Source organism: Perca fluviatilis, chromosome 6 (assembly GCF_010015445.1).
Source record: "Perca fluviatilis chromosome 6, GENO_Pfluv_1.0, whole genome shotgun sequence".
NCBI lineage: Eukaryota > Metazoa > Chordata > Actinopteri > Perciformes > Percidae > Perca > Perca fluviatilis.
The window spans coordinates 31,675,212-31,701,341 of NC_053117.1; the positions used below are offsets into that span (position 1 = coordinate 31,675,212).

Here is a 26,130-nt window from a genome sequence, read left to right on the forward strand (position 1 = left end):
CTTCAGATCAGGTTTTATTGGTTTTGCTCTGCATTTAGCAACAGCGGTACAGTCCATGTGGAAGTTAATGGCCCATGAACTTCTCTGTAAATTAGAAGAAGCTGGTAATGGTTCACTGTATAAAGACCACTCGCTCAGACTTTAGATGGTCATGGATTAAGGCTGTGTTAAGGTCAATCTGGTTTCTCTAACCTTAGACATTTAGGGATCAATGTCACTACATAATATCTTCAGCTGTCATAGAGCTATGGTTGGTCACAAAATATCTGGACCTCATTTATCTTTACAAAACAAAAGTTCATGTTTAATTATTTGGAGCACTGAGGCTTCAGATGCTGTTAATCCCACAGTTAGAGCAAAGACTTGAATCCCGTGATTTTCATGGAAAGCAGCTGTGCTCTCAGACGTCTGGTACTGGGATCTTATAGGATTATTGATTCCTTAACAGTGGTGTTGATTTATAAGGAAATTTTTTTTTTTTTCCTGCCCTCCCCCCACACACCCTTTACTGTGGGAGAAGTGGTTACTAGGGATTTAAAGGTTTTGAAGTGGAATCTTGGACTGCATATAATTTAAGGTTAATCCATGAGAAGGGTTTGAGTTCATCAATATACAGTAGAACTGGCTCTAAAGAAACATCAATCGGCAGACTAGACATGGACGGGCTTAAAATGGGACATTCCGGAACGTGTTTGGAAGGAGACCTGTGACGCATCTCAAACGGCAAACGATACACAACTCAAATTAAATAAATACAACGGTAATATACCTGACCTTTTGTTTAAAATGCAATAAGTCTAAAGTTATGTACTACCTATGAGTGCAAAAAATCAAAGAAATTGTTTACATATTTAAAGATAATGTTATAAAATCATTGAATCTGTAAAATGTCTCAAGTGATGTCCTCAAATACCTTGTTTTTTCTGACCAAAAATAAACAAAACAAATGTGAAATACAGTGACATAAAAACAGCGCAGGACATTGTGGGCCTCCTTGCTTATGACATAAATTATTTATAGATGAGGATTTATCTATTGTTTGACTAATCAATTACTGACTAATGGTTTCAGCACAAGCAGATGGCTGAATTTCAAAATACTACCACTGAATGCATAAATAACTCTAATGAGTATGATCCAAAAACAGTGTCATTATTGAACATTATCGAATTGAACTGCAGTGCCTGACTGAGTTTAACCTCAAGACGTTTTCATTCTAATTTGTGACAAAACACCTTTGTGTGGCCGGATTGGCTCAGTGGGTAGAGCAGGCGCACATGTACTGAGAGGTTTATGCCTCGATGCAGAGGTCCAGGGTTAGAATCCCACCTGTGACGATTTCCTGCATGTCTTCCCCCTCTCTCTCCCCTTTCTCACCTAGCTGTCCTGTCAAAAATTAAAGGCGGAAAAGCCCCAAAAATAATCTTAAAAAACACCTTTGATATTTTAAAACCGACATTTAAAGCAGCAACTTTTTCCACTGGAAAAAAAAAAATGAATTGAAAACAATTATCTGTTTTGAAAAATCTTTTGTTTATTGACTTCTAAATGTTGAGATGCAAGGACAAGCTGCAATGTATGGAAAGCTGTAGAGGACACACTTGTCCCTTCTGTTCATCACTTATTAAAACATGTCACAATATTATTAAGTAACCACTTTTCTTTCTTTTCTGTGTTGCACAATATTGCAGCCAATATGGGAAACGTATCTGGTTTGGATGTATTCAAGTATTCTAGTATTCAAGTATTATTCTGTGATCAAGCGATTTGACAACTCATACTTGTCATACAACATGTATAATCGAAGATCCAAAAAGAACTTTCTTGGCATTGTGAGAAAACCAAATTCTGGCCTTTTTTTTTATAGAAACATTTGGAGAATCCCTGAAGTAAATCACTGGTACTTCTTGACAAAGGTCAGGTACTCGTTGACGTCATCAGGGGAGCCGGCCACGAAGGGAACCCGCTGGTGGAGCGCTTCGGGCTGAACGTCCAGTATCCTCTGCGTGCCGGTGGTGGCGAGGCCTCCCGCTTGCTCGATGAGGAAAGCGATGGGGTTGCACTCGTACAACAACCGCAGCTTTAGGGAGCACACGCAAAGAAAAACAACAACTTAAACGGGATCAATGTGTTATATTATTTTGCAGTCAAAAGCTTTGTAAGCAGGCTGTAAACGTTTTTTTTTTTCTCATACAGTATTTTTAGAGAAGAGTAGCAGGTTTCCTAGTAGATATTTTCAATTTTTTTCAAAAGCAGTCATCAGATGTTATCTAGTCCTTATCCACGCCGTTCCACTTCCGGGATGGCTCCGGTTCCGCCGGATGCATGTCTTTACGGCCGGATGTCCGTTACCTTGCGCTTTCGTTGTGATGGAATGATAAACTCCGGTCAATTTCTGAGGACTTTGGTTAACTGCTCCTCAGATATCTGCAGGGTAAATCCAGACAGCTAGCTAGACTATCTGTCCAATCTGAGTTTTCTGTCGCACGACTAAAACAACGTACACGCGTTCCACCAAAACCTTCCCGAGGCTGTTTTGCAGCGGCACCGGGGCTCCGTACGGCGCTTAGCCCCGCCCAAGGCGATTGTGATTGGTTTAAAGAAATGCCAATAAACCAGAGCACGTTTTGTCTCTCATCCCGAAATGCTGTGAGGGCTAGCCAGACCCTCCTCCACAGCGCTGTGGAGGAGGGTCTGGCAAAGCGAGACTAGATGTTATCCAACTTCAAAGTAGCATGTTGCTGCTAGGTGAGTACTACATCAGCAGTTGTGGAAAAAGTACTCAGACCTTTTACTCAAGTAAAAGTACGACTACTACAGTGTAAAAATACTCTGTTACAAGTAAAAGTTAAAGCATCCAAATATTCGGCAGAATGGCCCATTTCAGAAGCATACGTATATTATATTACTGGATTATGTGTTCCTACTGGATTATGTGTTCCTACTGTTAATGATGCAGCTGGTTAATGTGGAGATCATTTTAATTTCTTTATATTCTGCTGGATAGCTTAACCTAAAACAATACACCATCATCGATTTATATTTCATATTAATAAGCTGAATCTGCAAAGTAATACATGTAGTGAAGTAAAAAGTACAATATTTAACTCCAAAATGAAAAAAAAAAAAATGAAATAATCAAGTAAAGTACAAGTTCCTAGCAATGATACAGTAAGCCATGTACTTAGTTAGTTTCCACTACATCTCAGGGATATCAGCTGGAGAAACCTTCTTTATCAGCATCAAGATCTCACCATATCTACACTACAGAAGGAATTAGGACCTACAGTACAGTACAGGCCAAAAGTTTGGACACACCTTCTCATTCAATGTGTTTCTTTATTTTCATGACTATTTACATTGTAGATTCTCACTGAAGGCATCAAAACTATGAATGAACACATATGGAATTTTGCACTTAACAAAAAAGTGTGAAATAACTGAAAACATGTCTTATATTTTAGATTCCTCAAAGTAGCCACCCTTTGCTTTTTTTGATAACTCTGCAAACCCTTGGTGTTCTCTCAATGAGCTTCATGAGGTAGTCACCTGAAATGGTTTTCACTTCACAGGTGTGCTTTGTCAGGGTTAATTAGTGGAATTTTTTCCCTTATTAATAAAAAAGCAAAGGGTGGCTACTTTGAGGAATCTAAAATATAAGACATGTTTTCAGTTATTTCACACTTTTTTGTTAAGTGCATAATTCCATATGTGTTCATTCATAGTTTTGATGCCTTCAGTGAGAATCTACAATGTAAATAGTCATGAAAATAAAAAGGAAACACATTGAATGAGAAGGTGTGTCCAAACTTTTGGCCTGTACTGTATATGGTGAAAACATGGTAGCAAAGTTCAAACTTAGTTTCACTTCCCAGAAAGCCCAGATGATATCCGTGTACTGGGCTAAATTTGGCTGAAATGTGAACATTTTTAGGATTTCTGGTTACGTTCCGTACCGTAACGGTTTCATTTCAGAGACTGTATGTTTGAAACTGTCATTTAAATGACACACACTACCTTTTGCACTGCCCTCATTCCCACTATAACAAAGTCTCTCTATTTGCCCTATGACTTCAAACACTCATATCACAGTGAGGTTACACACAGTTTTGTTTGCATATGTATACGTAACTAATTAGAGTCCTAAATATGTTTAAGTTTGCCTTTTGTGTTACTTTTTATTTGGTTTGCCTATATTATTGTTTATATTCTAATTTAAATATTTGAATATCTGTATATACATTTTCTGTGTGTGTTTTGTTGTGGCGGGGGCTTCAACTACATTTCACTGTGCAATTCTGTATCCTTAAATACCGTCCAAATCTAACCATGTTTAAATATAAACTTAAAGTCTACCTCTTCACTGCTGAACTTTGTTTTTCGGTTGAGGGCACTTGGACTCAGTTGTGTATGTTTTCTTATTGTGTATTTTATTGATGTAATCAATTTTGTATATTTTTATTCATTTATATTAATGTCTGACCTGGTCACTTGACCCCCCCCCAAAATAAGTCAGATTTGAGCCACTTTTGCCTGCAGTCTGAACGTAGTCCTTGTCTGTGCCAGTAAGTGTCCCAGCATTTGTTTCTTGTGTTTAGTTCTTTGGTTTTAGACTGTAGTAACAGCCTTGTGTTTTTGTTACCTCTGCCTGATCGTCTGCACGTCTGTCTCCTGTGCTACCTACCTCACTGTGGCAAGTAAAGACTTCGAACTTTTTCCCCTGTGTCCTGAGTCGTGCGTTTGGGTTTATTGCTCTGCTGATACCAGTGAGTGTATTACTGCCACTGTGTTTAAAACGTGCTATATAAATTTACAGCCTTACCTTACCTATACGGCCGGTATGTAACGCATACATTTAAGGGTCAGTAATTTGTGAGACAATGTGTGTACTGTAATGTTTTCAGGAGCTTTGAGATCGAAGACATCATGTTAAGCAGTTGTAACCACATGCTGTTATTTAAGTCTCTTATTGTTTTATAATTTATGCACATTATTATTGTTAGAGATGTAAATAAAGACAGTCATATTCAGGATAAAAGGATCACAGAGTCCACTGCCTGAAAGAAAATGGCTGAGAGGTTGTTGTTGTTGTTTGTCTTTTATGAGAAGCCTCAAATGTCGCTGAGCTTTATTTATCACAGGACGAGGAAAAACGCTCCATCCTCAGGTTACAGTCCTGCAACATTCACTCGACTTGAGGGTATGAGTGTCAGTTAAATGCCCAAATCAGTGAGGTGCCAAGAACCAGTGCCTTGTGCTCTGGACGGTTCATAATCAGCGGCAATCTGGACTCAAAGTCTGTACTATTTTTGAGTTGATCGCAGATGACTACATCATTGGACTGCAACACAAAGAAATCTAAAAACTGTAGCTCTGATTGGACCTGGGAAGTGAGTTTCTGGTGTGTTGGTCATTTTGTAAGGTAAAGTTTGGTTTTGTAGTTTGTTCGGTTTTTATACAGTAAAATACAACATTAAATATTTGTAGTCTTTGAAGCCAACTCTGTGAATTCTTTTTTTACACACTTTGGCCTGTACAACGACATATTTTCTAACTGTGTGAGATGATGGGGAGGATTTTAGTGAGCTAGTAGGAGTTAAAAGTCTAGAAACAGCCATCGTCTGTGACCTCTGCACTCTGTACGTTATTCTGCTGCTAACGTACATTGCGTAGGCCTTGGCAGCAGGGAGACTGGAGACAAATGTTTTATCGTTCTGCACAGAAAGCAGTTTTGTAGAATCAAACTTTTTAAGATGCACCTTGCTGCTGAAAACAGCATGTTTTTAAGCTTTCCTGTAAGGTTTGCACATGAAACGCTATGGGGCCGAAATGACTAGAGCCGGTCTATAATTTACTGAGTAGATGTTTGTAAGTAGTATATGATCCTGTGGTCAGTGAAGTCAATCCAAAATGCCTTGTGGTGTTCTGACAGTCTTGGCAGTGGTAACATGGGCTGGTGGAGGTCAGTGCTTACCTTTCCCTTGGGGCTCTTCTCGTTGGCGGGGTACATGAAGATCCCCCCGTAGGCGATGGTGCGGTGAATATCTGAGACCATAGAGCCCACATAACGAGCTCCGTAGGGAGCGCCGCCATCCTGCAGGAAACAAAGGTACATTTTAAATATGGGTGGAGCTATTTTTAACTTCGTAATCCATAATAATACATCATAATGTATTAGTTGAATATATTTTGTATTAATAACCTGAACAGGCAAATTAACTAAGTTATAAGTTATCAAAGAAAGTGATCTATTAGTAAAGGAGAAAAAAAGTACAATATTTGCCTCTGAATTGTAGAAGTATCAAGTAGCTGAAAATGGAAATATGTATAGTAAAGTACCTAATTTGGTTTTTTACTTTTCACCACTGTATAATTGTAATAACACCAGATTTCTTTGAAGCAGGCACACAGATTATTGTATTTAAAGTGACCCCAAATCTCCCCCCTACAGGCTTGAATGTTTGCTCTTTCACACAGAAGAGCAGCTTGTATTTATGTCAGTTACAATGGATTCCAATGCTAACAAGTTTCCGTGGTGGAAAAAAATGTCAAACATCCAAAAGAAATTCTCAGACTACTAACACAGCTTAATCAACTCTGTACTGTTTACTCATTTGCTCCATACAGTATGTACCTCATATCGTTTGCCAAATCTGTGATATCAGTGTTTCCTTGTCAAGCCAGTGTGATAACTGATTATTTAATGGGCTTTTGTCTGAACACTCACTATCTGAAACAACCTTTTTCTTAATCTAATGATACAAATGGCTTTGGGCTAACTGGATCAGCAGAAAGTATCTAAACCTGGACGTTACATAAAACTGTCTTGTGTTGTAACCACTTAGATAACTGGCTCTTCATGTGCCTTTGTAATTTCCATTAAAAGCAGTCACCAAAGACTCTTTGAAAGAAAAGAGGCCTTGAAAATCAATCAAATCTAAAGCAAAAACTTGAAATGACCTGTTTGGTAACAACAAGTTTTTGTAAAAGAAAAAAGTACCACAACATGTTAAAAAGAAAAAGTGCTTACACTGCCCTTCATTATTTTTTGAATAGAAATCTCCATGTTGACAAGGCATCACCGAATGTGTAATATGTAGGACATGAAATTGGGTTTTGTTTATGAAGGAAAACTGGTTCCTGTTCAGAGTGATTGATACTGCCAGTTGTAACACATTTTGTTGTCCCGTATACTGTAGTTATAATGCAGTATAATTAGAAAAGGGTAATATATAGAGCAGTCATTTGAAATGTTGCAGCTACAGCAGATCTGCTTTGTTCAGAGATCAGCCTGACCTGTCGATGAAAAACTAAACAGCACGAGGGTCAAAGTCCATCTGCAGCAGCTGCAACATACATTATTCCTACCAGAGGAAGGGACTCACTGCGTTAGACAAACCTACAAACACAAGTTTAGGTCTTTCATTATTCAAAGAGGTTCTTCATTTTCTTTAACACAACATTTACTTTAATGCTCAATGCACCTAACTCCACTCTTAAAACAAAACAACAACTCTTGTCTTAAAGTAGAATGTTAGTGGAGTTGCCCTGAAGTTAGCTTCGTGTTCAGACCGGCACATTGTGATACACAGTCATGTGCTTGCTGAGTCATATCCATCATGAGGTGCGTGTATGTGTGTGTGTGTGTGTGTGTGTGTGTGTGTGTGTGTGTGTGTGTGTGTGTGCGCGTGTAGTAGTATTTCCCAAAAACAGACCCTCCCATGCATACGCAACACTTTTCAGAAAACACATCACAATCCAGCTGGCAACAGTTGAGACTTCATGAAACTTCCTAAAATAAAAAAAGAGAAAATGCCAAAGATGGTGTGGGAAAGTCGTGTAAAATTCTAATTCTAATTAAAGATTCCTTTTGAACACCTAATACTTTGGTGTTTTTGATGAAAAAAATCCAACCCTGACAGACAAAAAAAAAATCAGGTATTACATCAATGTGTCTCTGGCAGAATGGGAAGTTATTTAAAGATTTGTGGAAAAATAAGAGATAATTATTAAAATATCTATTTCTTGATTTCCAGACTTCAAATTTGAAAATCATTTTTGCATTTGCAACCTGTGCCGGCGAGTTTTGTTTCAACAGGTGCCAAGTTCCCAGTCTTAGAACACACCTGGTTTACAGAAATACAGAGGATGGATACCAACGCTGAGATATATTAAAGGAAAAAATTTAATTTCAACTTCCCTGTGGGACCTTTCAGCAACATTTGCATTCCAACCTTGTGAGACGAAGTTTTGCTATTTCAACACACCTATTACAGTGAGTAACAGTGTGGTGTACTGCTGCACTGTGCTGCGTCATAATGGCTATGTGAAGGGCAACGTGATGAGTGTTCAACCACTAAATGTTTTTAACTAGTAGAAGATATTAGGAGAAGATGCACTGTGGCACAACTGACATTTTCTGTTATAATTAAATTAGTCTAAATTACCACCATTTCTAGAACACTTCAAGTGTAAAAGGCGCTGAAACAAAAAGTCTTTAAACTATCATGGGACACTTAAACCGACACCAAACATCAGATAACTGCTTATTTACTGAACTTACATTCACAAAAAACGACCCCCTAAACAAATTTGTTTTGTAATACTATGTACTATGTTGTACTATGAGCTGCATTCCTGTATGCAAGCTTCTATACTATACTATACTATACTTCTATACTATACTATACTTCTATGCTAATGTTAGCAATTAAATTAATATTTTTATTACCATAAAAGACAAGTCACGTTTTATTTGTATTGCTCCTTTAAACAAGGCGGAATAAAGTGCTTCACAGAAGACATAAAAGGCATTAAAAGAAGAAACACAAGGCAATATAAAAACACAATACATTAGAATTACAGTTATAGTGCTGTGCAGGATATGAATGAATAATCCTAAATGTAATTAAATAAAAGGCAGAAAAGAAAAGTCTTAAGTCCTGATTTAAAAGAACGGTTAGAGCAGACCTGAAGTTTTCTGGTGCATAAAAAACCAAATGCTGTGAGCGACAAATACAAACAGCAATGGATGTTTTGATACTTTTTATTTACTTTATGTGTCATTAACCTGGGTCAGTGTACTCACTGATGTGAATTCATATACTACAGGCAGTGCTTAAAAGTTAAAATACAGGTTTTAAGATTGGTTGGGGCTGTATAAATAGTAAATATTTAATACAAGTTAAACATTACAGAGTTTTGAGTCAAATTGTGTTGTGGTCAAGAAGTAGCCTCACAGACAGACGTTTAAGCTATTTCATTCATAAAAGTGTGGTACAACAGCGAACTCATCACTGATGGTCAAACAAACTGTGCTGTCGTGTTTGTGACCGTGCTGCTGCAGAAATGCTGAGTGTGCATGTGAGGAGATCAGACTTTCCAGATGACAAGCTGCAGTTTCCTGAGGAACACGATGTTTCCTTCAATAAACTGTGTCGCCATCCTGCAGCTCAGCTGACCGAGCTTCGAACTGTCACGCTCGACTGATCGGTCACGTGTTTGTGGGTCGGGATGGTTACTCTTTGCCCTCTCTGCCTGTGGTACCTGGCTGCACCAAGCATCTTTACTTTAACATTTTAAACTTTTCACCTTGCATTATCCCTTTTTCCCTTAAATTGACAACATACACTACCGGCCAAAAGTTTGGGGTCACTTAGAAATTTCCATTCCACTCCATTACAGACAGAATACCAGCTGAGATCAGTTGCATTGCTTTTTTAATCAGGGCAGCAGTTTTCAGAGTACATTATGTGCTTACATAATTGCAAAAGGGTTCTCGACTGTTGTAGAAAGAAGCGGCTGATCTTTAATGCAATATCTACATTGCCCATTATCAGCAACCATTCATCCAATGTTCCAAAGGCACATTCTGTTTACTAATCTGATATCATTTTAAAAGGCTAACTGAGAAAATATTGGAGAACCATTTTGCAATTATGTAAGCACATAATGTAATCTGAAAACTGCTGCCCTGGTTAAAAAAAACAAGGCAACTGATCTCAGCTGGTATTCTGTCTATAATGGAGTGGAATGGAAATTTCTAAGTGACCCCAAACATTTGACCGGTAGTGCATGTATTCTGTAGGCTTTTGTTTATTCCAACAAATCATTAAACTGCCCTTTGTTAGCTATCATGACCTTCTGCCTTTCTATTTGAATGTGTAATTTTAAGTGTAAAATTACCATTAAAACTGTCTATTTGAGCTGCGGCGAACCATACCATCGGCAAACCAGATTCTTACTTGAGTGTTGTTCAAAAGGCAAGTTATTTCACATTACTATTCATTTTCACAATAAAATGAGCAAATTCTTCATTTTAGGCTAAAAAGTAGGTTGGAAAGGACAATTTATTAGAGGGAGGGTGCATAAATAGCTTTTCCTCATGAGGTTTAACATCAGTTTCATTATTTCTGCTCTCCAATCTGCTAATTCCCTTTTTAAAAAAATAGTTTTTTTGTGTTCAGCCAGCCAAAGGTCCTGTAAAGTCATTCTATCAGAGAAAATGCTTCCTCATGATTCACATGATTTGTGCGAGAGGCCGCTGGTGTATGAAATCCTGCCTCAGGACTGAATATGAGTGTAGCTGTGTGTGTCAGCAAAATGGATGCTTGTTTCTATTATTGTTTCTAATATGGTTCACTATCTCAGATTCAAAACCACAAACACAAAGTAGAACTGATAAATGTCAAAACCTTGGCTCAAGATATGTTTGTTATGTGTACGTTGTTTCATTTTACTCTCACCTCTGGGTACTTCTTGTGCTTGAGGTACTCGTTGATGGAGGGGTGGAAGTACTTGGCGTAGCCCTCATTAAGACTATAGATCTTCCCCTTCTGCTTGATCTTCACATTCCTGTCGGTCAGGATGAACTCGCCGATGGCCTGAGGAACAAGAACGTGATGTTAGAACCAATCACGAGACTGGATTTATTGATACAGCTCAGTTTATTTCATGACAGAATTTAAATTGAATTCATGATATTGAATTCATGATTGTTTTAAGGAAAAGAGGTTTAAAAAAAACCTTAAAAAAGGTGCCACATCATGCAAAATTATTAATCAGGAAAGCAGCCAAAAGATTAGATAAATAAAGAATAAAACACTCAATATGCTTTTGTGGAAAAATCTGAAAAAATTACTAATGTTTTCAGTCTGCAAAATACAAAAATGTTGTATTATAAAATAATAATGTAATATGTAATGACATTATTTAAGGCTAAGTGCAGGTACACCATTATTCTCTTTAGGTCTGGAGATCTAAGGTGGTTGGTGAATTGCACTCAGGATTTCGTAGGTTTCTGGATGCATAACAAAAACAACAAGATTACTTTTAAACACGCATTGAAGCTTTTCATCCTATAATAACTAAAGCTTCTTTTCCAAATGCAAATTCCCAATGATTGGTTGTTGCATCTGAGCCCCAAAAAAACCACAAAAAAAATAAATCTGGAATAAGATGCAGAATAGATAGATATGGGTAGGTCCTTAGTGCGTGTGAATAAAAGGGCTTTACTGACTTAAGATAATAAGATGATACATTTTCTTTTATAGAAATGGAAAAAGATGAGCTATGACCTCCAGTCAGAGATATTGAAAAAGTAAGCAAACTCCAGTGCATACAAAAAAGATGATGTTTTAAATTTGTCCTCATACCTTTGCCCTTTTTGTACTACATAATAAGATTTATTTCTGGATTTATACAAGGATAGTTAAAGTGGCCCACACTTTATGCCAAATAAAAAGCATTTTATGTGTGTTTACAGTCCCCTCCATCCCTGATTGCATTGTGGAGACATGCAGTATGGAGGAATGATTGACAGGATGTTTTCTCAAATAAAAGCAGCTATAGGGAAATAAAAGCATATAACAGTAAACAGTGACAGCAAGAGACACAAAGGGAGGAGAGGTAATAATGTTGGGCAGAGAAGAATACTGAAAGAAAATGGCAGTGGATGTCAGATCTCCAATGAAACCTGAAGACATTTAATAGTGAGTGTTAAGTACTTACAGGGTCCAACATGAAGAAGTTGAGGCCGGCGCCGGTGCTGAGGGCCACCAGGGTGGCGCTGCCGTACAGGGTGTATCCTGCACACACAATGTTGTTCCCCTGCTGCAGGGCATCTTTCTCTGTGGGCTCCCCCTCTGATACCTGAACAACCGGAGGGGGAAATAAACCAAAAAACAAACAAAGAAAACATCAACAGTAGATTTCTGCAGAATTCAGTTCTCCAGATACCACTAAACTAGAAGTTTCTATTTGAGGGACTGTATGCAAATATTTACAGCAAAAAGAGTTCAATCAACAACAATTATAGTGAGGGTGATAATTGGGGCCACAATTCCTAAATCTGCATGCTATTGTACAAACAAGAAATGGTATACCCAAGTTTAAGTTGTTCTTTAAGTTGTATTTCACAATAAAAAAATTTTAACGTATATTTACAACTTATTCAAAATGGCAAAGAAAACAGGAAAAGGAAAAAACAGACCAATAAAGTAGTATTTTTATATTTAATCAAACCCAAATGTCAGCATGCATGTTTTGGTATTCCACGGTAAGGCTCGAACTGAGACGACAGTACGTCTACATTTGTACATTTCTTGTGTCTAAGGTTTTTCTACTTGCTAGGCCACTAAAACAGACTGACTGCAACTGCTTAAATGTCTCGGCATGCAGTTTAACAAGCATAAACCTGGATTGGCTGGACAGCAGTTCCCCCTTGTGTCTGCAGAGTCGTACTGCACTACATAGCTGTGGAAGTATTTACATTGAATATCCTAAATGAATATATATAATGAGAACTACTTCTGACACTCACATTTTCATGTTTCATGAAATGTGATGAATGCAGTTATGTCATACTTTTTGCAGAATTATACTAAAGTAAAAATGTATAAAATGTAATCAGTCATTCTTTATAAAAATAAATACAGTGAGAGGGGTGAATAATAACAATGAGCCATAATCAAACATTTGAAACAGTTCGACAAAGGAGTGGAAGCACTGCTGGGTCTTTCTTGTATTGTATTCACTTACAGGTATTTTTTTTGGGGATATTCCAGGTGCACTGTAATACATCCTTTATCTAATCATTTCTTATGTCTGGAATGGGCCTAATGAACTTTAACCCCATGTTGCATCATTTTAAAAAGAGGACTTTTTTAAACCTTTTTACTTAACAATGGTAAATATGAACCCTTTGTGACATCAGAATATTCTCTTCAGTGCCTGCATGGTTTGTGTATCACCACAGAGATCAGACTCACCCGTTTGTAAATGGCAAATATGGTGCCGATAGAAGCCAAGCAGTCGATGTTACTGGAGCCGTCCAGAGGATCAAAACAGACCACGTACTTTCCCTGTGACAATAGAAAATATCATCATTGAGAATAAAAAAAACTCAATTTCTTTTTTTTCAGATTACTTTTTGGGCAGTTGTAGGCCTTCATTTGGTAGGACAGTTTAGTCATGAAAGGGGAGAGAGAGGGGAAACAACCTGCAGCAAATTGCCACAGGTCGGAATTGAACCTGCAGCCGCTGCGAGGAGGACTGAGCATCTGTACATGGGGCGCACACTCTACCAGGTAAGCTACACAGCCCCCTCAATTATCTGAATTATTTCACATTTAAACTGTTTTTTTTATAAGAGACTGTCCCCAAATTAATTTTTCTCTAAATTGAAAATAGGTCATTTTGTAAGTTGTCGCTGTAGATCTGAAAATAATTCACAAGTCTCCTTTGTTAGTCAGTTCTGAACAATGTATAGGCCGTCTAATTCAACAGCAGCCAGGAGTTTTATTCAATATGCAATACTCATTCAGCAGATATAAGAGGACAGTGTAGTCATATGTCAGAGCGGCACTCAGGATTAATCTAGTTTATCCGTAATCCTGCAGGGTTGTTGTCCTCTTCAGCAGACGACTCGTGTTCAACACTCACCCTCTTATCTTTGGGAGTGATGATGAGCTCCTTGTTCTCCTCAGACACCATGCAGCAGGTGCTGTAGGAGGCCTGCAGCATGTTGATGACCATTTCGTTAGACAGCACGTCCAGCTTCTTCACATCGTCCCCCGTCACGTTCACAGAGCCCGCCAAGCCCTGCCTGTGTGGATCAATCAACCAGCAGCCAAACTTTGGTGGTGGAAAGTAACTAAGTACATTCATTCAAGAAATAATACTTAAAGTACAAATTCGAGATACTTGTACTTACTTACGGCCTATTTTATGCAACTTTATACTTCTACCCCACTACATCTCAGAGGCAAATATTGTACTTTTTACTCCACTTTTGTCTGATAGCTTTAGTTAACAGATTCGTTTTTTAATACTCTTCCTGTCCAGGGAAAACAATCCAGATCTGATGCTTTGAATGTGAATGTTTGTGATAAACTAACGGATGAAGTGTTCCTTTACGTGTTAATACAATTCTCCTACTTCTTAATCTAAATAAAGTCTTTAAAAACCCACTTGGATCAGCTGGAAAATGCATCATCATAAAGCTGAAAACAGGGCTGTTAATTTAATGGGAGGGACAGCGCCACGTTTGGATCTTAAAGCTTGTATGCAGCTTATAAGGCAGTGCTGCTAAAAAGACACTTAAACCACAGTCAAAAATCTACCCTTTTTAGTTTTTTCAGCTTCTCCGGAACACTGCTTCTCTCCAATGTCAATTTCATTACCAAAGAAGTAGTTATTGTGTCACTTTTTTAACAAATCTAAATTGTTGTGCAATCACAATTTTATCTCCTGCAAGAAAAGACACTGAAAAAGCTGCACAATCTTTGTATCACTTCCAGATTAGAGTGTTAAAATACACCTACAGCATACAAAGCTCACTGTCTTTGCTTACAGTACAGCAGCGTGACTTTTACAGCATACAAAACAATCATATCAGCACTTTCTGGCTCGGTCACTACACTGCTTCTGTGGTCAAATGTTAAGAATTGGACAACTTCTAAATCCTCAACGAACACAGCCTCAGCCCTTAAATCACTCTTGGTTTCTAAATCTTCTGTGGAAGTGAAGCAAAATGTCAAACAGCCGTCTTTAGCAAGACTGAATTCCTGCCAGCTGTTCTGCAGCCGACCGTGACTTCTGACCTCTCCAGAGGGATGCAGTCTTACATAGGTCAATAAAGTATCATCACATTATTATTTAAATGTTTAATGTTTTTAAATTCTTTGTTTAATCATAAATATATATCACAGTCAGTAATGTAGTGGTGCATATATATCAATGGTTCCCAATAAGCCTATTCCAGTACCTCAGTACTTACAGGTGGACCAGGCCTGCCTTTCGCACAGCACAAGAAATGGCTTTGATGGCGGTCAGCATGGCGTTAATGAGCTGCGTCAGCTCACCGGTCGCCCCCTTTGCCTGGCGGCCGGTCTCGATGACAAACCGGGTCAGGGTCCATACGTCAGTGTCAAATGCCGACTGGTCCGACATGCTGGTTTCTGGTCCTTCTGTTCCTCTTGGTGGGCAGCAGCAGATCAGGCGGAGGACGAGCAGCGAGTGAGCGACCTCATTACCAGCCACGTCCTTTTCATACCCAGAGCCATGAAGGCAAGCCAAGGGGAGCTATTTGTGATTGCAGCCGAGTGGAATCGTGGGTGTGTGTGTGTGTGTATGTATTTGGAGATGAGTGAGGGGGTGTCAGGTGTCGGCTGTAGAGACTGGCACAGTTTAATCCTGCAAGACAAACCTCCCCCCAAAAAAACTTTCAACATGTTAGACAATAGTAACTCAAAAAACTTGGGTAACACAACAGCTCTTAGGTAAATTCTTAGTATTGTATCCACATTTGTTGGCAAATGAACCGGACAGTTTGGTGCTGTGACATAAGAGGAAAAACTTTCTATATATTCAAGTTCATGTGGTGAACAATGAAGCTAAATTACATTTTCTTAGGTTAAGACATCCTGCAATGTTTTTATAACAACTACATGTTGATGCTTTAAATGAGTTGCACACTCACCACTGAGCGACCATGTGCATATAACCCTGTAATCTATGTATATAATATGCTTTATTGCACCTACAACTACCTTAGTTTGAAGGGAGGTTTGACTCAGTATGTTATGTTTCTGAGATACACAACGCTTTAGTGAAAGACTGAGAGGGAGAAAGAGATGGGAGTTTAATATCATGAGAGTAGAAGCAGGCTCAGTCTTTAGAGTGAGCTTTAAATGTCATTAGGGCTCTGTGAGCTTCCACTGACCTTTAGCTTAAAGGTTGACTCCTCTGGATAAAGTATCTCTTAACTTTTGTTGACAGTATATCTTCCAACTTTTAAATTTCTAAAAACGCAACGAGTTTATTTTAAGATGTCGATTTAACTTTTCAAATATTTGCTTATTCTATTCACATATGTAGAAAGTTGCATGCTTCTTGGAATACTTAAAAAAACATTGCAATTCTCACCTTTTTTTTTTTTTACTTTGTTGTAGTACTTTTCTTAGTGTCAAGTGCAAAAAGCATTACATTCTTTATCGTACTACATTTTTTTCCCCATATTAACATTCAATAGAAACACCAAGGGGGGACACATCAGACAACAGGGAAGAGGGAAAAAAACTATAATAAAAAACAGACAAATAAGACAATACGTTCACACAAAAAAATAACAAAATAAAATGGGGCAGCTCCACTGGGTGGGGGGGTGTGTGTGTGTGTATGCATGTCCATTGACAGTATGCACTTATAAGAACATTTAAATATTATTCTAACTATATGCTCTGGATACAATTTATTCCATTTTTCTATTTGATTTCTGACTGGGCATTTCTAACCTTTAAATGTTATATTGAAAATGAAACGGCCAATATCAACGAATACACAAAGTACATGTTAGTGAAAAGGTTAGTGAGTTTTAAAGAGGACACATATTTCAAAATGATGAAAACGTGTGACTTCTTAGACTCAATTATCAAACAATGACTTCTTAGACTCAATTATATTTATTGAGACTTCATCATTCTAAACAACAGTTGTTTACATAATAAAAAGGCATCATGTTTTGTTGCATAGAGGTTTGTATTTGGTCCTTCACACGACTAGAATGTACTTTCATTCTAATTAAAGGCACAACTGGAGGTAAACAGGAGGAAAAGTCTTCAGGTTTTGTTTATTTTAGTGCATCTTTAGTCTTTGGTAGTTTTTGTATGGAATGTGTGCATTTGTGTGCGTAATTGAGCTTATGAGCCACAGTATTCATAATTCTACTGAACCACCTTCTTTCTATTATCCGTCAGTAGAACGTGCATCGATGGTATGGCATTAAAAAAAAAAAAAACAACCTTGGAACTCCAAATTTGGTTTTCTAACTAAGAAGATCCCGACAATTTTGAGCTTAGGAAACCATTTTTAAACTCCAGAAGACATTATCAAATAATACATTTAAATCAAGCTCAAAATGAGGCCAACTTCCAGTTTGGAGATACAAGGTTTTTTGCCAGACCGTGATGATTGTGAGATTGAGTCGATGCGGTCTCACTTCTTCTTGGCATGTTTCTTGCAGATAGCGATGTACTCCAGGACGTCGTCGGGGGAGCCCATAGCCACAGGAGCCCGCTGGTGGATGTCCTCAGGCTGGATGTCCAGAATGGGCTCGAAGCCGGTGGAGGCCATGCCGCCCGCCTGCTCCATGATGAAGGCCATGGGGTTGCCTTCGTACAGCAGTCGCAGCTTTGAGGAGGAGGGGACGGTTAGTTTCTGGTCCTAATGTCAAACTCTTAAACAGGAATATTCCAATTTCAATATTTTTTTATTACTTTACAAGGCCCTGAATGGTTTAGCATTAGCAACTTAGTCAACCGTCTCTCCCGCTTTTACTATTATACTTCTATACTCTACAGTATTAATGTACCAACAGTTAAAAGGATAGGTTCACAAGTTTTCAAGACAGACAAGTGAACATTGAAAACAGGTTTTTCTTGCAGTAATTATTTCGTCATCACAAGATCTCTTCCTTATAAGGACATATTACAGCAAGCAAAACCTGTTTCAGCTTTCATATGGGAACCTGATTATTGCTTCAACACAGACTTAAAATATGAAGGTATTCTTTAAGACAAAGAAATACAGCGAGCGATACAACCACTATAGATCACTGTGGAACAATATATGCCCATAAATATTCAATATGGAACTTAACATCTTAAGACTTCTCTTTTGCTTTTATGGATTTTTCTTTGTTGCCTAGATTATTTTATTTATTATTTTTTACAGTTTCTGCATTTGTAGCTTGTTGTGAGAAGTGAACCTAATGTTTGTCCTGAGTAAAAGTAAAATAAAAACTTTAATATTGCATGGCTTTTACTCAAAACTCAACGGTGCCTTTTCCTTCTTTGCCTTTTTTATGGTCACTGACTCCAAAGAGCATCGTTTTTTGTTGACTGGGACTTGTATACTTGCATTTATAAAACACTCATTATACCCTCTCTCCGTCTCTTCTCGTCTGCATTACAAGTCAGGTGCTTTCTACCCTTAAGAATGTGACAACATCATGATTGGCTCAGTCTTGCAATCAGTGGAAGGATGTGGAGGGTGAAGAAACGACATTGTGACACTTTTTAGTTTGGTTTCATGTTACAAGTGACATGAACAAACTATTTTTGATGGAAATCCCATGAAAAAAAACAAAACAATGAAATGATCCCATTAGAGTATGGTCTGTGTATCCAAAGCCTTATTTAGTGTATTCCTCCGTGCTGTAGATCTCTGTTGTCCCAGAAATATAAAAAATATTAAAACCATCAATGACATGTTCCTTCATTATGATGAATATGAACTCTGTAGTTTATTTTGAGTGGAACCCACATACACTGTACTGCTGCTGTAAATACTTGCTAGCATACCAAATCCAGGACTGAAGATAGACCAAAGTTCAGTTTATTACAACAATTTACAATTAAACTGTATATTCATCAGTTGTATTAAAAAAATGTACATCTTCTTCAGTAAGTAAGTGCAACAGAAAGGGTTGAGAAGTCAGAAGTACTAAGAGACAGACTATTGCATTGTTGGTTTGGATCTTTTCATTGGATTTAGGGACAATAACAAAAATGTTGATTATCACCAGCCATATCCTTTAAGCCTGTGCATAAACTACAGGACAATGGAGGTTTATGTCTTTATAGAATACAATATACTTCTATTATTGCATTTACTAAATTTGTACCAGTCGCTTTGTTTTTAAGATGGAACATTTGAAATTTCAGAGCATTTATTAGGCCTTTAAAACTTGTATATAAAATAGTTTGATATTTGAGGAAGCAGCAGAAAGCAGCACGGGACGTTACCTTTCCTTGGGGGCTCTTCACATTTCCTGGGTATAAAAAGATGCCTCCATACATCAGCGTCCGGTGGACATCTGCCACCATGGAACCAATGTAACGGGCGCCGTAAGGCTCACTGCCATCCTACAGTCATTTAAGATGGTGCATTAGTCAGCTACTTAAACCTGTACTGGAGAAGATCTACATTTGAAAATACAAACATCTCAAGATCCCAAGACTGCAGATAAAACATTGTCACTGGCATATTTACATTTAAATGTATGTTGATTGAGGTCCACTGTCCCCGATTAATAAAAACATATAAAAACATTACTATGATTGAAGCTCTCCCCACACATGTCCTAACAACAGGGTTACCTGAGGGAACTTCTTCTTCTGCAGGTACTCTGTGACAGCGGGGTCAAAGTACTTTGCGTAACCTTCATTCACGCTGTAAATGTTGCCTCGCTTCTTGATCTTCACATCCCGATCAACCAGGATAAATTCGCCAAGTGCCTGATGAGCAAAAAGCAGAAAATGTTATTGACAACTTCAGCAAAAAACAAGATTAATGTGAAATACAGAGCCTTCAAGAAAGTACTAACTGGGTCGAGCATGAAGCCGTTGACTCCCTCGCCGGTGGAGATCACCATCATGGTTGCGCTGCCGTAGAGGGCGTAGCCTGCCGCCACCAGGGTCCTGCCGGGGTGCAGGGCGTCCTTCTCACAGGGCTCATCATCTGTGGTCTGAGGGAAACGGTATAAAATATAGCATCATGGACTCATTCCCTTTTCATTTCAGTGGTGTTTATTATTTATAACAAAGGAATAGAGAGGAGTGGAATCTGTCAATAGATACGAGCTTGTTCACACCTGCAGCTATGATAAAAGTGTTTGTTAAACCTGATTTTTCTTCCTTGCAAATTCATTTCTCACGTGTATTAATTTATTTTAATATCTTACATTGTAACTGCCACTGAATAGAAACGCTTTGCCTCCGAGGGCTACTAACCATAAAAGACACTTTTATCACAGGAATTTTAACTTGTGTTAGTACCTTTTTGTAGATAGCAAAGATGGTTCCGATGGAGACGAGACAGTCGATGTTGGATGAGCCGTCCAAAGGGTCAAAGCACACAACGTATTTGCCCTGGAAAAGAAGGAAGAGAGGAGTTGTAAACAAACAAAAGTTAGGTTGTACATTCAGCGTTAAACAACATCCTGAATGCATTTTACCGTATCACAAAACATTCGCAAAGCTGACTTTTTAAAAGTATTTTAAACCCTGCATTGTTTACATTCATATTTAGCTAGCATTCATCTTCCCTGTCTTTTGTTGGTGCATTAGATTATTAGTGGAATACAGGGAAACCATTGGCAGGAATGTGTATTGCGTCATTCACGTGCATGCGTGTCCTTGTGGTTGTGCATGAGCTAAACAAAACGGTGACTGACTCATAGAAAAACAGCTCCATGGCCAACCTTTAACCTTGTGCCTAGCAGTGACAAATAAATAGGAGTTTGACGTGTACCTGCTGTGCAAGTAATAGAAGTACTTTTTAACAATGAGAATTATTTTTGACAGGAACTGAAACCCAAGCCTTTTTTACCAAACCAGTTACATGAGATAAGGTCCCATGAGGAAAAGATCTGAAAAACCCAGAGAAAACCAGATGATCCCGTTTTGATGATCCTGACCCCAACGGGTCATTCCAAAGATGAGATTCCAAATAAATGAGAGCAGGCTTTCCCAGCTCAGCGGGGTCCAAAGGAACCTCAAACGTTTCCCCACTGGTCAGACTTACCCTCAATTCTGGCTCTATAATGATGGCTTTCTCATTCTCCTCAGACACCAGCACACAGGAGGTAAACGACGACTTGATCATGTTGATGACCAGATCATTGGACAGAATGTCCAGCTTCTTCACCTGGTCGCCGGTCACATTGGTGCTGCCAGCAATGCCAAAACTGAGGAGACATAAAAGATAAAAATGTGTTACAGTGAGGATGAAATCTCATGGAATTGAAAACTGGCACAAAAGGGATGTCACTGGTTAAAAATGTCACTTCTCTGTACGCACAAAATCACAAGTGTGCAATGACACAACGATACATTTATTCCCAATTTTTTTTACTGTTTCTTTATATATGTAGGTTTTTTGCCTCTCCATGCTCTGTATTTGTTTGATATCTTTGTCACACTGTTCATTTTAAAATTGTGCAAATAAACCTAAACTCAACACCTCAGAGATTCAGCTCACTGGTAGATTCTATTTTGTTTTCCTCTGTACATTAACTGAAGAAAAAGGTTATTTAAAACAGCTCTACGGTTTTGTAAAGAGATACGTTTGATTGGAATAAAATCATGTCGTCCAGTTAAGAGGAAGAAAGTAAGGGAAAAAAACAGCACCTGTTGGATGACAATGCATTTCTAAAAACGGTAGTGGTTAGTTGCATCAACCACTGAAGTGAAGTCTGAATCACAATCAGCCATAAAAGTTTAGGACATGCAAAAGATTTCTGCTCATGCAAACAACAAATACAAACACAACATTGTAAAATAAATATTAATGTAGATGTTTAGGGAATAGGTCTATTATTGTAATGTATACTGTAAGACGGCATCAATAGAGACTTAAAGTGGACCAACACATAGTAACACGATCATATAACAAAATGAAAAATATTATAACAGTGAAGACAGAATAAGACAACAACAATACATGATACGGAAATTAAACTGGAGTGGTGGTTTCAGGTATGCGCTTCCTGATTGGCTGTTTGTGCCAACGTGGATTCACGATGGGGCTAAAGGAACTGTGCAAAAACACGTGTTACTTTATAAACAAAAATGATATCTTATACTCAGTGATGATTGTTTACTCACAGGTGGGCGATCCCAGCTTTGCGCACAGCGCTGGAAATGGCCTTCACCGCCGTGCACAGCGAGTTGAGCAGCGTTGTCAGCTCCCCGGTGCCTTTCGCCTTCCTGCCCTCCTCCATAACGAACCGGGTCACGGTGACCACGTTGGTGTCGAAGGCTGCTTGGTCGGACATGGTTGCAGATGGTCTCCTGCAGCCTGAGAGTAGAAGTTGGAGAAACTGCTGCAGGATTTAAATGCTGTGCAACGCGGAACTGGAGTGGGAGGGGGTGATAACACGAAAGCAATCCAAAGCTGCAGAGGTGTGGCCCCGCTGGAAACCGTATACCCGCTTTGTACAAACTCAACTGGTTAGTGGTGAAATGAGAATGTTACCAATAGAGGGATGTGACAAGAATAATAGACTCTGTGCATGCCTGAATTCAAACTGTCGTTGCGCAAGATGGGTCGTGTACCTACTATTCAACAGGTTTGATAGTGTGAATGAACAGTTTCATAATGTTTAAGGCTACTTCTGATAATGTGTATTCACATTCTTCTTGCTTTTGAACAGATTTAACTTTTTACTTTCAGATCTATCTATCTATCTATCTATCTATCTATCTATCTATCTATCTATCTATCTATCTATCTATCTATCTATCTATCTATCTATCCATCCATCCATCCATCCATCCATCCATCCATCCATCCATCCATCCATCCATCCATCCCATAGGCTACATGGGTGCAGGTGCCGATTTGATTAATATTGCGATTTTCATTGATTGCGATTCTAGAAGTAGCAAATTGCTTCCTTAAAAAAACAAAAGTTGAATAATACACTTAGAGACAATATATCATGAAACATTTCTGAAAACAAATTGTTTTCTAAATAGAATGCACATCACATTTGTTGACATTACATGACATTTGAGTTTTTATATACTGCTGGGGAGCTTGTACATTTCCCCTTCAGGGAATGAAGCTTTATCTTAATCTATAATATATTATAATTTATTATCTGATTATATTTTGTATTATTAATCTGAACATTCAAAGTAACTTATATGATCAAATAGGCCTACATGTAGTGGAGAAACAAGTACAATATTTGTTCTAAAATGTATAGTGGAAGTAAAAAGTTGCGTAACATGGAAATACTCAAGCAAAGTACAAGTAACTCAAATTTGTACTTAGGTGCAGTGCTTGAGTAAATGTAGCCTACTTTCTACCACTGCTTGTAGTCAAGTTAAACCACAAATAGACTATACACTTTTTATAAGTAGGCTTAGTAAGTAAACATTTTTTATAAAGAGAAAGAAAAGTAGGAAAGCTACGAAGTGATTTACAATTACATAAGAGAATCTACAAGAGAATATTATAGCCTACATAAAAAAACAATACAATTATAACAAATCATAAAGTAATTGTATACTGTAGGCCTATAATCGTATCACTATACACACAGAGTAACATTTTCTAAAGGTTTTGAACTATTGTCTACATTGCTGTTAAAACAAAACGCCACAAGATGGCGGTCTTGGCCAGTCAACCTCGTTAGGGCTCTTTGCTCTGTCCCAAACACTGACTGCGTGTTGTTTTGGTAGCCTAGAATAAGCAGTAGTCTTCTAAATAATAACTTTATAGCTTTACATTTATGTTGTATCAGACATTAAACAAGCCGAGTAATCTTAGAAACCTTTAAAATAAGACCACAAAGAAAAATCTGCACTTCTATGGCACAGAACCACTCATATTAATGCGCCAAACGAAAACCGCCCAGAAGTTAACCGAACTATTATAGGTCTATATTGTTTCGCGGAAGATAAACAGGTGTGTTAGCTGTCACAAAAAGCCACAAAAGATTTAGCTACTAGCTAAATTACAAACTACAAAATAGTTATTTGTCAGTCAATGAAAGCGGTTAATCTCTCGACGTCTTGCTGAATTTCTAGATAAAGTGTCGAATATTAACCAGCAGCAGTTAAAGAGGCTTAGAATAGTTAACTAAAAGATGGCTAAAGAGTACATTTGCTGATGGTTTAGCTCGCTGTAGCTCGGAAAGTAGGCCAACCTTGCAGCAGGTAAGGGTACACCTGTAGCTCTCTGACTGTAGCATTGAGCAGACTGAGCTGGTCTGGGCGCCGACTGCGCATGACCGCGGGGAAACAATTTGCTGCTGAGGCGGACAAGTACAAAGAGACTGCTGCTGCTACTGGTGGTGCATACGGGACGCGCCGTGTGCCACGGGGCTAAAGTATAACCTTGTAGAAGTTTGACGTTAAGTTACTACCTCAACCGGACGACTTACCCTTCAGCTACTTAACCCCTAATGAGGACAATCAGTTGAGTTAACAGAGAGGAGGAGTTGCATTTAAGTCCAAAAACAGCTCGTGGAGACTTGGCGTCGGGTAAGTTAAACGTTTTGTTGTCACAGAGAGCTTTTGATATAGGCTATTAACTTTATCGTCCTTAAAGTATTTAAGCTTTTGATGATATTTGTGTACGTATAAAAGCATTCTCAAGGCTTTTCTTGGGTGACTTGGATTTGTGTCTTCGATGCACATTCTGGGTCAGGTGGCCCTGCAGCGACCAGACCGACAATCCCATGAAGCGCTGCTGGTTAAGCAGGATTATGTTTAAAGTCATATGGTGTTTCTTGTACCTGCTCATTTTGGTAATCTGTTTTTATTTTTTTACATAGACCAAACAAAGCTTGTTCACGCCATACAGGTGTCATGGAAGTGCTGGAAGTATGCTGCGTATAACCTATGGGGTTGAACTTTGAGCTCCAAGTGCAGGGAACGTGGTGCGTGCGGAAAAGTATTTTTATTCATTCAAGATTGAACTTGTTAGCCTTATTGTGGTGTCTCATTTGAGGATTTTGCTTTTTAAAACCGTTTGCATACACTGACCCATATCTCTCATGCGATTTTAGTAATCCCTCACCATTATATGACCCATACTGACTCATCTCTGCCATGCATTTAAAAGCTTAAATCAGGTTCACCACAGATTTGGAGGCCCCAAACACCCTCACCTCAAGCCTCCTTTTGAACTATACTCCTTTTCATTGTGTCTTTATGGGCTGTTGAAAGGGACTGTCATCAACTTTGAAATGTTCCACAGTGTTGGTGATCATATCCAGTCTCCAAACCATACATATAATAGCAGCATTGATTCTTCCTCTCCTCTTCTGATTTGGCATGCCATTACCTATTTCTTACTGCCAGAGGTTGAAGCAGGCAGATGAAAGCTTGGCTAAAGCATTTTAGGACCATAATAGTAGGGATATAGACCTGGGTGGTGGTCCCTATTGTGCTGGTGAATTGCTGGGGTCAAATAGAGGGCTCTTCATCTTCTGCAGGGCTCTGAGGCTTTCCCACTTTTCTTTAGAGATAAAGCAATGAATTGATATGTCAAGGGGAAGAATATGAGCCCTGTGACATCGGTTTAATGAAATTCTTCGGCTTCCAGTGTGGCACTTTTGGCATATCCCTGAATCCATTTTTCTACACTTGTGTATAATAAGAATAGAGATTACAAACGGGGCTTTCATCGAAGGAGACCAAACAAAGCTTTCCTTCAGACATAAAAGTACCAACCTGCTGTGGCTTTGGTGAAACTGGTGATCTTTTGTACAGTCAACTTTAAAAAACAAAACAAAAAACCTTTAGTTTTTTACAGGTGTTCACCTCCAATTGTGATTCATTCGGTTTAAGACCATTTGGCTGCTTTTTGTTGTCTATCAGTCTTTAATGTATGCCAATAGTTTATGGTTTTGTTTAGCCATGCAAACATTAAGATATCTGCTCTATTCTAATCAAAACAACACTAATTACAGAATAATTTAAATACCCATTCTTCTGATCTTGGTATGTCATGTAGGTTAGCTAAGTTTACTTAAACTGTCAATTGATGTATATGTTTATTCCAGCCTGCTCTACCTGCAGTAGAGCGAAAAAGTTTGTTTTGGACGCTGCATAC

General features: G+C 38.4%; 3 protein-coding genes across 5 annotated transcripts in view; 1 reads left to right on the plus strand and 2 right to left on the minus strand.

The window, feature by feature from the left end:
- Positions 1–1,512: 1,512 nt before the first annotated feature.
- fbp2 (fructose-1,6-bisphosphatase 2) lies at positions 1,513–15,609 on the minus strand. The gene is made up of 7 exons (XM_039804368.1): positions 15,278–15,609; positions 13,942–14,104; positions 13,269–13,361; positions 12,010–12,150; positions 10,746–10,883; positions 5,975–6,094; positions 1,513–2,080 (listed from the first exon to the last, which is right to left on the minus strand). The coding sequence occupies exons 1-7, from the start codon at positions 15,448–15,450 to the stop codon at positions 1,895–1,897; spliced, it is 1,014 nt and encodes a 337-aa protein (XP_039660302.1). The 5' UTR covers positions 15,451–15,609; the 3' UTR covers positions 1,513–1,894.
- A 1,333-nt stretch (positions 15,610–16,942) lies between these two features.
- fbp1a (fructose-1,6-bisphosphatase 1a) lies at positions 16,943–24,331 on the minus strand. Of its 2 annotated transcripts, none has more exons than XM_039804366.1 (8): positions 24,218–24,331; positions 22,167–22,359; positions 21,085–21,247; positions 20,337–20,429; positions 19,886–20,026; positions 19,659–19,796; positions 19,305–19,424; positions 16,943–17,688 (listed from the first exon to the last, which is right to left on the minus strand). In XM_039804366.1, exons 1-8 carry the CDS (start codon positions 24,297–24,299, stop codon positions 17,494–17,496), a joined length of 1,125 nt encoding a protein of 374 aa, XP_039660300.1. In that variant the 5' UTR covers positions 24,300–24,331; the 3' UTR covers positions 16,943–17,493. The 2 variants fall into 2 exon arrangements, with proteins under 2 accessions (XP_039660300.1, XP_039660301.1); XM_039804367.1 differs by lacking the exon at positions 24,218–24,331 and adding an exon at positions 24,173–24,189.
- kank1a (KN motif and ankyrin repeat domains 1a) overlaps positions 24,315–26,130 on the plus strand; it is a 57,979-nt gene continuing 56,163 nt past the window's right edge. The window contains exons 1-2 of one of the 2 annotated variants that reach the window (XM_039804361.1): positions 24,315–24,554; positions 24,848–24,952. The gene's annotated coding sequence lies outside the window, so the exon portion shown is untranslated. The remainder of the gene's footprint in view (positions 24,555–24,847; positions 24,953–26,130) is intronic. The other variant, XM_039804359.1, reaches the window with a different exon arrangement.